Raw genomic sequence first — 14,569 nt, 5'->3', positions numbered from 1 at the left:
AAAGGATCCGGAAGATGAGCGGACCAGGTTCCCCTTCACTCTCTACGTAGACGACGAAGAGGGGAAGTGGATTGGGGGGACAAGGTGGGAAAAAGGAAAATGTCTGACATGTCACAATGCAGGCGGGCGGGTAAAGCAGAGACAGGCATGGGTCACAAGGTTCACCGGTGATGCGTTTTTACAACAATGATTCGACTGCGCTGACTAGGGTAGACGCACAGCCCAAGGCAGATTCTGAGCCAAGCGCGGGTGAAAGGCAAGTGAAAAGGTGAGGTGGAAGTGAGAGGATGAAAAGGGATGGATAACGGAGAAACATGGACATTGATGACAAGGGATAGATAGCAAACAAGAGAGCCGGGAAGCATCACCAGCTAGGAGCAAGGAAGCTCTGGGGAGTCCTTCTCCTTTCTGTCGCTCGCTTAGAACTTCGAATCGAACAATCCAACAGCCGGTACCGTATCATTGGAAGGGCACCAGCCTTTCAGGGGAATAGAATTGGGGCCTACTATCGCAGCTGAACGAGGGGAGCAAAGGGTAGCGAGAAGTTCCAGCGCCTGCGGTTCCTTCTAGGTACCTAGGAATCCACAGAACTTCCTACGAGTACCTACAAGGAAGCAAGGGGTTGGGGAGTGGGTGATAGCGGGTGATGGGAGCAAACCTTTCACGCAATTGACTTTGTAAGTGAAATTCGCCAGTTTCAAGCGGAAGTTCAACCGCCATTGCCCCGGAGAAGGCTCGTTGTTTGACTTGGCGGGTAGCCCCTGATTCATTTTCCAGAACAACGCCACCGGGAGCACCGCCGATGTGGGCGTCGCGGCCCTCTGGAACTTGCCCAGAAGGAGGAGTTGGTGACAAGAGTAAGGTAGGCACGGAGGATTGATGAGGCAATAATAGCATGATCCAAAGGCCGTTTCAAATCTCTAGTAAGTGGAAAACTTTCCGGGGAAGTGGTTCACACACCAACAATAGCACAGAGTTCGCCCAGGTACACACCCCTTTGGGAACCTGGTATCTAAGTATTTACTAAGTAAAGGACCCTATTAGCCAACTAGTGTACTGTGCCTACTTAGGAACCTACAAGTACCATATGCTCGGTACTCGTAGGTACTTTTAGGTGCTTAGGTACCAGTAAAGTGTTGCGTCCTAGTTAGTCCCGGTCACATGCTTAAACGCGGCGACCCCGGCGGTGATTGGGGGTTGATCGGCTGTACAGTTTAGGCAGCGTGTTAGGCACTCGCTCAACTCCACCCTTAGCGTCCCCGGCCTCTTTCCCCCTTCGCTTCAAGTGGGCTCCTTTGCCCAATGTCCATTTCGAGCAGCAACGACATCCCATGGTTAACGCGGAAAATCTTGAAGCCGATCCTACTCGTCGAGAGCTTGACATCGTTCGAGTATTGCTGCATGGACTAATCACCAGAATTGTCGTTCTGTGTGACGGTTCGCTGACATTTCATAGGCTAGAACGACCGCAACAAGAGCACCGAGCAAACCCCCACGGCACCTGCGCCTTTGCTTTACGTCTTCTCTGGTCAAGTTCTAAAGGGAAGAAGTGCATAGCAAACGATGTCTCTTCCCAGAGAAGCCAGATGCGTCTCTTCAGATCATCTGCAAGTGGTCCTTTCTGTCCCGTTTTGCGAGGTGTGTGTGCCTATCGTTCAGTCACTCAGTGAAGAGACCTGCTGTCACTCGCCCAAAAGAGCCAGTTCCATTGGAAGAAAGACTGGGTCTGCTGTTTGCTGCATCATGCCTGTGCCCCGGAAAAATAAGACCTAGTTGCAGGAGCACCACAAGGGCTTTGTCATGACAAAAATTGTTTGCAGCTAAACTAGCTCGGCTTCAGCTACGTGGCTGGCGAGGTACGAGTAGTACAACTGCCCACATGAAGAAGTCGGAGAAAAATCGCTCCTCGGGTTCTGCAGATTGCAGCGGCGTGGGCAAAGGCCCTAGAGCATGCACAATGTCGTATGTGTTTTTCGGGTCTCACAAAGGACTTCACAGAGAGTTGCGTGCCATGCTTAGGCTTGCATCTTGGAGCCTCATTCAGGAAACCCCATCTCCGATATCCAAGGCGCCACCTGACATCTCCCTTGCAGAGTTGGGCAATACCACAACCGTTACTTTCCGCTCAGTCAATGCATCCTCCACCTGGTGCCAGCACATTCCTTGCCGGTCACTAAACCCCTCAACCGGTGAGAAGATCACTTGTTCTGGTCGAGGACGGTCAAAGGTCCAGTCCGGGAGCGGGTGGACGGCTTCCCATCGCCGTGGTTGGCCTGGCCGATAGGTAGGCATTGTCTTTGTGTGACCTGTCACCTTGCCTCCGACAATCAGTCAGACCTGTCCAAACTTACCGAAAATGAATCATGCGCAGCTCGCCCGGGAAGGCAAAGCGACCCGACAAGTCAGTCAAGTAGCGGTCAGATTAAGTTGCATCGTCTCCGATGGACAACGACGTCTGCGTCGGTCGACACGCCCCAAATCTAGACCACTGGATCCCGCATGAGCTGAACCCACCGAGGTACTTTGGTCGGAAATCATGGAGTCTTGCGAGTGTTTCGTGCATTCTGGTGAGTCTGCATGCTGTGGATGGTATGTGTCTCGCTCCTATTCGGTCTCTCACACTCCCTTGCCGTTCGTTTGTCTTACCCAAACTCTAACAACGCCCGGAACACCGAATTTTGGGATGTTGATCGCCTGGTCTGCGTTGACCCGCCTGCGCCCAACGTCCTTGCTTCACCCCAACGCAGTTCGATAACTCTGACCAGTTTCGACAAAACCCACCCGGTCCATGCACTGCCGGAAAAGCTGGATATTGTGGCGTTGTGGGGGAAACAGTGACCCACCATGCGGGAAGGTATCGTGGTCGTCTAACGAAGGGGACACACCCTGACCCTTCGTAAGCAGGGCGTCTGGTGGCGATCTTTTGGGCAGTCAACGGGTCACCTGCTTCGTTTTAGGCCTTTTTCCTTGTTTTGTAGGTATGATGGAGTTGGGCTCCCTTGATTCTTGCGACATGAGTAGGGGTCGCAGATTGGACAAGCAAAAATTCCTTCTGACGTCCGAGACATTCCGGCGCCCCGCGACAGTGAAAAGTCCGGCCTACAGGTGGAGGTCCGGAGGAGTCAGGGTGAAGCTGAGACCAGAATCGTGGTTGTAGAGGACAGAGTGACGGCTTAGGGAGTGGCTCTGGCACGGGACCGACATGCTTCGATTGATGATGGCACCCACACGAGAACTGGATCCGCCAAGTGCCTAGTGAGAGTGACCTGTGGAAAGTATCCCTTCTCTTTCAGTCATGTCGAGACCTCGACTGGCAGGGCGATACCTTGACAAAGGCTGTTGAGGGACCTGAGGATGGATATGATAGCCATCGAGGCTGCGTTGCTGAGGCTAGGCGGTTAGTCTCGGTGAGTGTTCCAAGTATTGAGGCCTCGATATTATGGAGTGACAATTGATGCGTGTATCGACCACACAACGATCTATCATCAGTTCAAACAACCCAGAAGTTGACATATGGTGCAGGGCCACAAGTGACATGCTTCTCTGACAAAAGGATCACTTTGCAGATCACTGCTCGACACGTACACATTGACAATCCCGAGAATGATCCAGACAATGGCAGAGAAAGATCACCGCGTAACTTTGGTATTCCAAGCTTCTCTATAACACACCCTTTGACACACGGTAGGTAGACCAGTCTTCCCATAGGCGTCCATCGCCCTCTTGTCATAGGAGTCTACTTCAAGAGGGAAAGTAAAAAACACCAGCGCAGTATGGTCTTCCTTGCTGCGGGTCCATCGTATGCTTGTTGAACCCCAGAGATCGTCGCTCAAGTTTCGGAAATGCCTGTGTTTTATCTTGGTCTTCTTAGGGCAAACCCTTGTTTGGTCAGAAGCGCGGAGACGATGGTGAGATTGTATCGTTGACTAGCAACCTGTGTCCCGTGAAATGTTGGCGAGGGCACATTCCGTCGAACCAGCCTTGTAAGATCTCTTCCCTAGTGATCGTTTCATTGCCCACCGAACCCTTTCATCGACGGTTGTCAATCACTCTTCTCTTTTACAGGGCATCTGACGGACGCTGGGCCAGAGGGAATGGCTTGGTCGATGCATAAAGTACTCATAGAATCATTCCGTCATCGTCGTGATGGCAATGGTGTCTAAGTAGATAGTTTCTGTGCACCTCGTACTCGGTGCCTGGCGTGCTTGTCAAAGGATCCCAAATCCAGATTAGCGATTCGCGAATGTAACCGCGGCAGTTTTATCTGCCCCGCCGCGGACAATGTAGAGACGTGATTTGCTGAGATATAATCTCGAGATAAGCAAGCCTTGGTCGTCATTTGCCCGCTGTGCTTGCAGTTCGCCAGGCCTTTTCTCCAACCAGCCACTGAGATCCTCTGCGATATGCGAGAACTTGTTTCTACTCCCCAGGCCCAAAAGCAGACTCCGCCATGGCCATTCACACGACGCGCAAGGCTGACCTGTGCTGCTCGAGTCTACTTCGCATGCTGTCTCCGTAGCACTGAGGGATAGTGCGCTTTTTTGAGAACTACTGGCAGAAGATGTCAGTGTCCCTCTCCGATACATGACATGCCCTCTTCCGCCTCCTCTCCTCAGAGCGCCGGTCACAAGCGAGCGTTTCCCGCTGACGAACCCCTCCACCAACCACCACAGGATGGTGCGGCGGCCGCTTCAACGAATTCCCCTCCTCCCCTCTCCGCTGCGTCGGCCACTTCGGCCTTCAGGAATGTCTCGGCCTGCAATCGCTGTCGGATCAGGAAGAACCGTTGCGACCAACGTCTCCCTGCGTGTTCCACGTGCGAAAAGGCCAATGTTCGCTGCGTAGGCTACGACCCCATTACCAAGAGGGAGATTCCCCGAAGTTATGTCTACTATCTCGAGACGCGGCTGGCATATTTCGAGCAGCAGCTCAAGACGCATGGGATCCCTTACAATGCTGGCGAGGTCTACAATGCCGAGTCCAAGGAGCTGGGTGATCCCGTCCAGTCGCCTGCGAGCGCAAAGAGTTCTTGGATAGGACCACAATCCCCTAGTAATGGCTCGCCGCGACCCATCAAAAACGAAGACTGGGACAAGAAGCAAGAGGATGCCGATAAGCTCAACAAGCTCGTGTCCAACATCGGCATGGTTTCTGTGCAAGGCGCTTCCGACGCACGATATCTTGGGTCTACATCTGGGATATCGTTTGCTCGCGTCGTACTGGCTGCTGTAAAGAGCTCGGTGTCTTGCAACAATTCTGAGCGAGCTGGTGTCCGACCGAGTCGTCCGTTGCCCAATATGGCCGCGTCGGGAGGTAGCTCCATGCGAGACTCTTACTTCGGCCTCCAAACCAAGCCCACCATTAAGGAAGCTCCATTTCCAGATCGTCCTTTAGGCGAGAAGCTGGTCCATCTGTATTTTGAGCACGCCAATCCCCAGATCCCAATCCTCCATCGAGGTGAATTCATGGATTTGTTTGATCGTACATATTCGATTGATCCTTCGAAACGCAGCAGTCGCGAACTATACTTGCTCAACATCGTGTTTGCAATTGGCGCGGGCATTATCTGGGGCTCTTCTGACCCCCAGCCGAACTCCCAACAAGGGGACTATGCTCACAAACGGGTCAGACTGGCCATGCAACAAGCTCAACCCGAGGAATACCACGCTTCCGCCATTGTCAATCTTGGGTCATTTTTGGCTGCGAGTTCATCCCTGGAAGCGGCTGAGCGTCCCAATGGTGATTTGGAGGAGCTCCAGGCTGTGTTGTTGCTATGCAGCTTTGCCTTGCTTCGACCTGTCGCTCCAGGTCTCTGGTATATTGTAGGCGTTGCAATGAGGCTGGCCGTCGATCTCGGCCTACACTACGAAGACGGTACCGGTATCGCAGACAACATCGACGACTACCAGGGTCCGCGGCCCTCGATGGATTCAAAACCACTGGGACCAGTCGACGCGAAGGAAAAAGGACGACGAGAATGGATTCGTGATCTTCGCAGGCGACTTTGGTGGTGCACTTATACCTTTGACCGCCTGGTCAGTACTTGTGTGGGAAGACCGTTTGGGATTACAGATCAAGTCGTAACCACCGAGTTCCCCTCCCTGCTCGACGACAAGTACATCACAAGAGCTGGATTTTTGCAGCCAGCCTTGCCAGATGAACCCACTTACAAATGGGTCTCGCACCACTATTTCCGCTTGAGGCTTCTACAATCCGAGATTCTGCAAGTGCTCCAACATCAGCAAGCCCAACAAGCTCGTCTGACCGGCACCAATCGCCGCAATCAGTTCATGCACACCAAGCTCCCATCACCTTTCCTAATCAAGTTCGACTCATTCCGTTCGTGGCGACGAGATATCGATCAGCGACTATATGAATGGAAAGAATCGGCGCCGGAACCCTCCGACACTGGAGTCAGTTTCTCAGTACAGTTCTTGGAGCTCAATTACTGGCAAGCCGTCATTATGCTCTACCGGCAGAGTCTCAGTGTCCCGGCACCTCTAGCGAACGAGTTTAGCCCGACCGAGGATGTGTCCAGCCCGTCAAGTCTGAGGCTAGAAGAGAAGGAGGACGAAGATCTGGTGTTTTTGAAATGTGCCGAAGCTGGCCAGAAGACGTTGAAACTTTACAGACAGCTTCACCGACAGCGCCTTGTCAATTACACGTATCTTGCCACGCATCACCTATTCATGGCCGGCATCTCCTTCTTGTACGCTGTTTGGCATTCTCCGGCTGTCAGAGCGCGGTTGGTAAGAAACCCTCCACTCCTCTGCTCACGTCGCTCCGCTAAATGACTCCTTAGACTCTCGATGATTTCGACTTTACAGTCCTCGCTGCGACGTCTGTCCTCGGCGATCTCATGGAGAAATGCCCACCAGCAGAAGCCTGCCGCGACGCTTTTGAGCGAATGAGCAAGGCCACTGTCCAAATGTGCATGTCTACACCTGGGTTTGGCTTCTCGCTGGAGCCCCGTGGAGACTACCAACCACGACAACCCCTCGCCCGTCAATCCAGCATGCAGAGTCAGGCAGCACAATCTCAGACCCAACCAATGCCAATGCAAATCGACTCTTACCCTTCATCGGCCGCCTCGACTGTCCCGCGCATCGCTCCGAAACCAATGCCTAGACGACCGCCGCCCAAATTCGACATGGATCTCCGCGAGCTCTTCCCCGACGACCTCGAACCTAGTACCAGACCATCTTTCTCCTTTCCTCAACCCCTCCAAAACCTCCAACAACAGCAAAGATCGCCGCAGACGTCCATGGCAATGGGATTGCCGCCGCCGTTGCAACAGCAATCACAACATTCTCCTCGGCAGCAGCAAATGTCCCCGGCGTCCAGCATCAATTCACAGATCAACAACGGTTTCGGCATGGGTACTTCCAACAACCCGTTACTATTCAACAGCCAATCTGCCACCCCACAGCCGACGCAAACGCGGCACCGGCAACAGCAGGACCAACAGCCATTCTACATGCAAAATACGTACAACCCCGACTTTATGTCCGGCTTGCCGGGTATGGACTTTCTGAGCGACGCCATCACAGGAGGCGGCGACGGAGACCTCAACCTGGACGTGGGCGGTGGGTTGGATCTGGGCTTCGGCATGACTGGATTGGATTTCCAACATGACTGGAGCGATGGGCAAGGCCAGTATGATCTGTTTGACGGCTTCTTCTTCGGGAACAACTATGGTGGTGGCAACGGGAATGTCGGTGGTGGTAGTGGTAGTGGTGGAGGCGGCACAGGCGACGCAGGTGGCAGTTGATTCCCCTGAAACCTATCTGTCTTATCTGAGCGAGATTTTTCTGCTACGCAGTGATTACCAGTATGACTTGATGTTGATATTGATGTGCACGAGTGACAGTGAAAGGCGACCGAAATCAAATTAGTGGTACAACCTCAATTCGCTGACATGCCTGTTCGATATCGAGAAAGCACTGTCTAAACCACCGTCTAAAGCACTATCTAAAGAACCTGAATCGGCCTAGTCAGTCAGTCAGTCAGTCAGTCAGTCACCCCCACCAACACAAAAGCTCCTATTGGAAAATTCGCTGCCTTGCTTGCCCTGGTCTTAGTGACCAAGCACGCTTGCTCATCATCTACCCTGGCAGATACCTTGAAGGTTCTGAAACCCATAAACAATGCACTGGGGGGTTACACGCAAGCCGACTCTTCTATTGGGGCAATAGATCGTGTTGAATACGCATTTGCTGTAAACCAAATTAGGTGCATTCCCTTGATCTTTCTAACCGTCCGTAAGGCAGCCATCGTCTTTTTGCGCCTTCGCTAGAATACATTTTCAGAGTGGTCGTGGGTCTGTGCACATCGTGCGTGTCCTGCCACTCGCTCCATGGAGACAGACCTGAAAAATACAACGGATCTTTCATGCCCGTGATATTTTGGTTACTTTGTATTCATGATTCGAGCAATTAAGTATCTCATGTGAGAGACGAGTCTTTATTAGGAGTTCGCAAAGGGGAGTCGATTTCAGCAGCAATATGAACTCGGACGACCGGCCCGACGCTCTCGACTTGTCGTTCACGGCGTACTAGAGTACATTGGAACTTCGTGTCCACATTACCATACCACACCATAGACGATGGAAGAGAGGAGCCTCTATCGCCCTCACCATTTAGCAATTCTACTCATTCCACACCTCAAACTAACCCGCTTTGACATCCCCCGAGCTCACATGTCGAATCCGTCCATGTCCAGACCGAGTGGAAACGTTGGGAATGCCGACGAGTCACAGTCCATGATCTGGTCGAAGAGCTCCCAGTCAAAGTCGACCGTCTGGGGCGCACTGTTGGTGCCCAAGCCGGAATCCTCTGCCGAGCTGGGGGCTTCTGGCATCTCTGGTGGCGGGTTGTATCCCATCCGCAGATCATTCGGGGGGAATAGCGTCCTGGTTGATCGGCCCATGGGCATTCCAGTTTCCTGGCCCGGGTACTCTGTCCGGCTCTGTAGACGACTGTTGCTGTTGGTGAGATCGTGCATAGTTGGTGGCATCCCCACGGGGCCGCCAACTCGAGGACCTCCCAGCAGTGATTGCTGATCACTATTGACCTGGGAAGCGGGCGCCGGCGTCGTCCGACTCAGGCCGTCTTCACCCAGCGGCGTGCCCAGGGCTTTTGCCAGCACCTCCAAGAGCTGCAGGTATTTGAGGACGGAGGTGCGCCGCGACGAGGCCGCGCGCAGAAACTCCCACAGGGTCGAAAAGCGGTGCCTCTCGGCCGGAGTGTCCAGGTCCTCGGCGAACTTGCTGCCGGCCAGGGCGAGGACCAGGGCGGCACGGAAGATGTGGCCGTAGACGACGCCGCTGCAGAACAAGGCCGTCTTCCGCTCCCAGTCGTCGGTGCGGGACAGCGTGTTGACCGTCTGCAGCGTCACCAACGAGATCTGGACGGATCGCGTGAAACACCACTTCCGAAAGTCTTTGTTGAGCGACGTGTCGGTGAAGTGTCTCATCGTGGTCAGTCGGGCTTGCATCAGGATGCACAGGACCTTGAGACACGACGGGTCGTAGGCGTCAGGCTGGGAAAAGTCCTTCATTCGCAATGGGTAATCCTCCCAGTATTGACTCAGCGCGCTGTCCATCTCGAAGAGAAACGTCATGTCTCGTTCTTGGTGGTTGGGTGACGGGGTGAAGTTGATGATGTCGCGCAGCTTGGAACACGTCTGGACACTGACCCGGAGGATCTCGGTCGAGTCGGAGCCCCCGAATGTAGCCGGGTCGACATCTCGCGGGAGATCGACGGAACATTCTTCGTCGAGGAGAGCGACCGTTCGACCCAGAGTCAGGGCAATCTTCCGATCGACCAGATACGTGCCCCAGAACAACCGATTCCTCACCTCCACCTGGGCGGGGGTCACAAGCTGATTCGTGGGGCGAATGTGCAGCCCTAGGTCCTGTATGATGCGCGCGGTGAGCCCGACATAGACCCAGCAGGTGTTGAGAAGGGACGCTCCCTGGAGGTAGATGCTCATCAGCAGACAAATGGCCGCGTCGTCGAGATCGTACTTGGGCGCCGCGAGGTCGTAATGGTCGCGGGCGAGCGAGAAGAATCTCCAGCCACTCCTCACCTCGTTCTTGTCGCTCTCCTGCACGGCCTCGCTCTCCTCTGTCAACTGTGACCCGATGCTCCAGACGGCGTTGAGGAGGACAAAGTCTTTGATGAAGTCGGATTTGCAACCGGACCGCACGGGCCTGTCGTACAGCCGTGCAAACTTGTCGAGGACGCTGGGCCAAGGCAGCACGGGTGTGTATTCCTGGACGTGGACTCGATAAATGTCGAGAAGCTGCAGAGCCTGTTGCCGCCGGGGAAGCAACGTCAAGAGAGGTGCCGCTTTCGACATCTCCCCATCTGACGACGGCACCCTGGTGTCCGACGAGTGTAGCGAAGTCTGAAAAATCGAAGAGGACGAAACGTGGCCTGGACCTCCCTGGCGCTGAATGAAGTCTTTGATCGCCGAAGCGAATACAACTCCAGAGGTGGGACCGAAGAACTGAGAGTTGTGGAGTTCTCCATCGGAATGATGCAGTTGTGTCGGAGGACTGGTGCTCAGGCTCGAGGGTGGAGCAAGACTGAAATGTCTCGAAGGCGCCAGTTCATCGTTTCGCCTGGGATTCAGTCCTCCAGCCAGGTTGTTTGCGTAACCCACACCAGAGAAACTGGCGCTGCCTTGGGAGGCCCTGCAGTCGTCGGAGCAGTCGACAAATCGAGAGAGACAGGCCTGCGTTCTCTCTTGACCTTCCGAGAGAGACTTGACCCGGTCTTCGGTGGCTGCGAGCTTTTCGGTCAGTCTCACAATCTGGTCTTCTAATTGTTGTAGTCTGCACAAGTCCGACCACGTTAGCGACATGGTTGTTGTTCACTCAACAGCGGGACGAGGGTGTTATCCCATACCTCTTCTGGTCCGCGCCCCCTGCAGCAGGTGCATTGCCGCTGGTCTCGCAGATGATCGAAGCCGAGATACAGCCTGAGCAAGGACGTCTATCCCGGACATCGCACTATCGCGGATGTTAACATGATACGAAAGATCCCGGTCGCCGCGTCCCACAAGTGAGAGATTAGGCCTGGGAATGCTGACCTTGATCTTCCTGTATCGACAACTATCGCAGGCTCGCTGATCTGCTCGACGACGCCTCATCGCTCCCGGATAAAGCTTTCGCGGGGCCAGCGATTGCTCGGATTGTGGCCACTCCTCAAACGGCGCCGCACTATTCATCATCGAAGCCATGTTGTCAGAGCAGAGAAGTTAGGGGTTCTGCTCCGAAAACACGATCTAGAAATCCACGTATAATTTGGCCGGTTTATGCAGCGACCGGGGCAGGAACTCGAAGACGTTTACTGCCAGCGAAGCCAAATGAAAGGATTTCGTGTCTCTTTGCGATAACGGCAGGGGTTCTTTGAGATTTATAGCCGACCACAACAAAAGCAGGCAGGGTTTTGGGCTCTGGGGTCCCAGCCAGCTAGCTCTCTGCCCCCCCAATTTTCCCAGTTCGTGCGCCCCGCAGGGACAGGACTTATCGCAGTGAGTGAGTGAGTGAGCCTCGGCACCTACCAAGTACAGCGACCTATCAATGCCTACACTAGGCAGACCCGGTCTTTATTCTTAGCCTGCTTGATCGTGATTCAGACCCACAGTTTCCTCATCATTGTTCGGGACACGGGACCCTTGTGGCCTTGAGGTACTCCGGTAGCCCACAGCTGGTAGGGGTTCAGGTGCAGCTCGCTTATACGGTATCGATACTCATTGGATGTAAGAGTTCCCGCTTTAAGTGGAGATCATACCCAAAGGCGGCTAGCACGCGACTACAAGTCAATCTACCAAGTAGAAAAAGCAGGCGAGGTTGTCATGGTGGAAGCCTATATACAGCCATGAACGCGCTCCGACTACTTCGGTATGGGTAGGATGCGACTCTAGTATTCCAAACCTCTATTTAAGCCTATGTTCACATGTGTGTGTGTCTCTCTCTCTCTTCCTCCGCGGCCAAAATGCCACGGCATCCAAGCGTCGAGAGAGCCCGACCTTCACTTCTTCAAGTACCAGGCGAGATCTTCATCCGGCCTGCCCTCTCTCTTGGTCGTCCCGTTGCCCATGAAGCGGAACCGATTGCGACTTCTGTAGTGGATGTTGAAGTCTTCCGGCCGCAGGCTCTCGAGCATTTCGTAGTAGGCGAGACCGCTGCCCGCCCACACGGCGACGACCTTGCCGTCGACGGTGTGGTTCTTGAACCAGCTCCTGCACCCGCCCGTCCAGACCGTGGTCTGCAGGATCTCGTCGGCGTACGTGTTGAACTCCTCGGAGACGTCCTCTCGGACGTCGACGTACTTGATGTCCTCTTCGGCGATTTTCTGCGCCCATTTCAGGATGTAGTCGGCGGTCCAGCCCAGGGCGCTGATGAGGGACCCGTGTCCGACGGGGGCGTTGGGACCACTGAACATGAAGAAGTTCGGGAAGCCCTCGACGCACACGCTCAGGTACGCTTCGGGCTCGTCCTTCCACTTGTCGGCAAGATTGGTGCCGTGAAGCCCGACCAGCGGGTAGGGCGGCCGGTGACTGACATCGAATCCCGTGGCGCAGACGATGACGTCGAACTCGTGAAGATTTCCATCCGCTGTTTTGATGCCTGTCTCGGTGATCTCGCTAATGTCTGAAATCACCAGCGATACGTGATCCTTGGTGAAGGACTCCAAGTAGCCGGGCCCTGGAGTCGGCCGTCGACATCCGACCTCCCATTTCGGGATCAACTTTTCCGCGAGCTCCTCATTGCCACCGAGGCGTTCCGTCATCAGCTTCTTCGCGGCATCAAATAGTCTCTCCTGGGCTGCCGAATTTTTGATAAACTGTTTATTTCACCCTTTGGTCAGTTATCGTGGACGCGCCCCCGGGTGCGAAGAAAAACACGAAGGCAAAGGGGCTCTTACCACAGAGAAGAGTTGGTTAGAGCCGTGCTGAATCTGTTTTCGATAGGCCTTCAAAGCCTCGGGGTTGTTGCGGAAGTTTTCCTTCTCTTCTTCGGTGTAGACGTGGTTTTCCTTTCCCCCGATCATCTTGTTTCCCAGACCCGGGATGATCCAGGTCGGGCCCCGGATGAAGTTGGTGACGTGGCTGGCCACTTTGGCAACCTGAGGGAGGATTTGGATTGCAGAACTGCCGTTCCCGATGACGGCCACGCGCTTTCCAGCATAGTTGAAGTCGTGGTCCCATTGGGCAGAGTGGACGAGAAACCCCTTGAACGAAGACAGCCCCGGGATGGAAGGCCAACGCCAGCGACTCAGGTGGCCACTGGCGGACACCAGGATGTCACACTTGTCTTCAATCACCGTGTCCCCATTCTGGACTTTTATGTTCCACTGACCTAGCTGCTCATCGAAATGTGCGTCAGTCAGTCTGTGGTTGTAATGGACGTCCTTCTCCAGGTCATATTTCTTGGCCGTCCTCTTCATATAATCCCAGATTTCTGGCCCAGTCGCATAATATGCACTCCACTCGGGATTCGGCTCAAAGGGGACTGTGAGAATCGGTCAATGGTCTGCAGGATGCTTGTGCTGACGGGTATCTGGACATACACGTATAGATGTGGGCAGGAATGTCACTGTGTGGACCGTCGTCAGTGTTTTATGTCGTTGAAGCCGAGGGAATTTGCAACTGACCTGGCCACTCCGGGATACCGATTCACCAACCAGGTGCCACCAAGATCATGATTTGCTTCGTAGATTACGAGCTCGATGATCGAATCGAGCTTGTATTCATGGTAGATCTTGTGTGCGAGAGATAGACCTGCAAAGCCGGCTCCCACCACCACCATTCTCACTTTCCGCGTAGCTGTCCGGAGTGGCTCTGCGTACAGAGGAACCCACGAGCTCGGGAGAGGCTTACCACGGCGGGAGGCTGGGGCGTCTGAAGCTACCGGCACAACGCCATTGATCTTTGCGGAAGTCACTGGCGGACCACCGTTGATGTCGTTGGAAGCCATTGGACAATGTCAAATCTCGGATATTCCTTGTGTGTGATTCGAACGCTGGAAATGAGCGTCCTATCCATGCTCTATAATGTGCACCAGCTGCTGCCCCGTAGAGAAGTGACATGGCCAAGAACCCAGACCTACCGGTGCGTACCGGGCATAGACACTTGCACCCGCGGGACTTTGGAACGCCGCGAGGAGAGCGAGTATGGGGGTATGGGGGATGCTGCTCAAGAGGTTCGGTCGTCCCCCTTGAGACAGATCCACTTGATCGCCCTTGCAGCTTAATTGGTTGATTTTCCGCGGAGTCCGCGGCGCGCCGCGGCGTGGCGACCAGGGGGGTCAGTCCCACAGGCCCTACGCGGCGAACTTTGCTGCAACCCATGTGAATAGAGATTCCCGCGGGGTATTGACATTCTGGGGTGATCTACAGTCCAGGATGCAAGTCGTCGTGCTCCATCCTCGGCTGGGGGCAGCATCCAAGCGGACGTGCGGGCACGGTATGTATTGGAATCTCCTCACCAATGTGGTGAAAACGCAGTGCGGTTATTGAGACCAGACCCTCCTCATCAAAGTCATCAAGCTCAAACC

At 54.4% G+C, this 14,569-nt stretch overlaps 3 protein-coding genes across 3 annotated transcripts; 1 reads left to right on the top strand and 2 right to left on the bottom strand.

Moving 5' to 3' along the window:
• Positions 1-4,589: 4,589 nt before the first annotated feature.
• Positions 4,590-7,771, top strand: Z517_03416 (uncharacterized protein; the record flags this gene model as incomplete). Its single annotated transcript, XM_013432521.1, has 2 exons — positions 4,590-6,749; positions 6,803-7,771. The coding sequence occupies 2 exons, from the start codon at positions 4,590-4,592 to the stop codon at positions 7,769-7,771; spliced, it is 3,129 nt and encodes a 1,042-aa protein (XP_013287975.1).
• A 923-nt stretch (positions 7,772-8,694) lies between these two features.
• Z517_03415 (uncharacterized protein) lies at positions 8,695-11,247 on the bottom strand (the record flags this gene model as incomplete). The annotated part of the gene is made up of 3 exons (XM_013432520.1): positions 8,695-10,840; positions 10,914-11,017; positions 11,098-11,247. The coding sequence occupies 3 exons, from the start codon at positions 11,245-11,247 to the stop codon at positions 8,695-8,697; spliced, it is 2,400 nt and encodes a 799-aa protein (XP_013287974.1).
• Positions 11,248-12,041: 794 nt separating this feature from the next.
• Positions 12,042-13,990, bottom strand: Z517_03414 (uncharacterized protein; the record flags this gene model as incomplete). The annotated part of the gene is made up of 4 exons (XM_013432519.1): positions 12,042-12,857; positions 12,939-13,525; positions 13,584-13,609; positions 13,668-13,990. The coding sequence occupies 4 exons, from the start codon at positions 13,988-13,990 to the stop codon at positions 12,042-12,044; spliced, it is 1,752 nt and encodes a 583-aa protein (XP_013287973.1).
• Between the last annotated feature and the right edge of the window lie 579 nt (positions 13,991-14,569).

The sequence above is a fragment of the Fonsecaea pedrosoi genome (assembly GCF_000835455.1).
Source record: "Fonsecaea pedrosoi CBS 271.37 unplaced genomic scaffold supercont1.2, whole genome shotgun sequence".
Lineage (NCBI taxonomy): Eukaryota > Fungi > Ascomycota > Eurotiomycetes > Chaetothyriales > Herpotrichiellaceae > Fonsecaea > Fonsecaea pedrosoi.
Note: the sequence above shows the minus strand (reverse complement) of the source record. Positions and strands in the feature narration are given on the sequence as shown.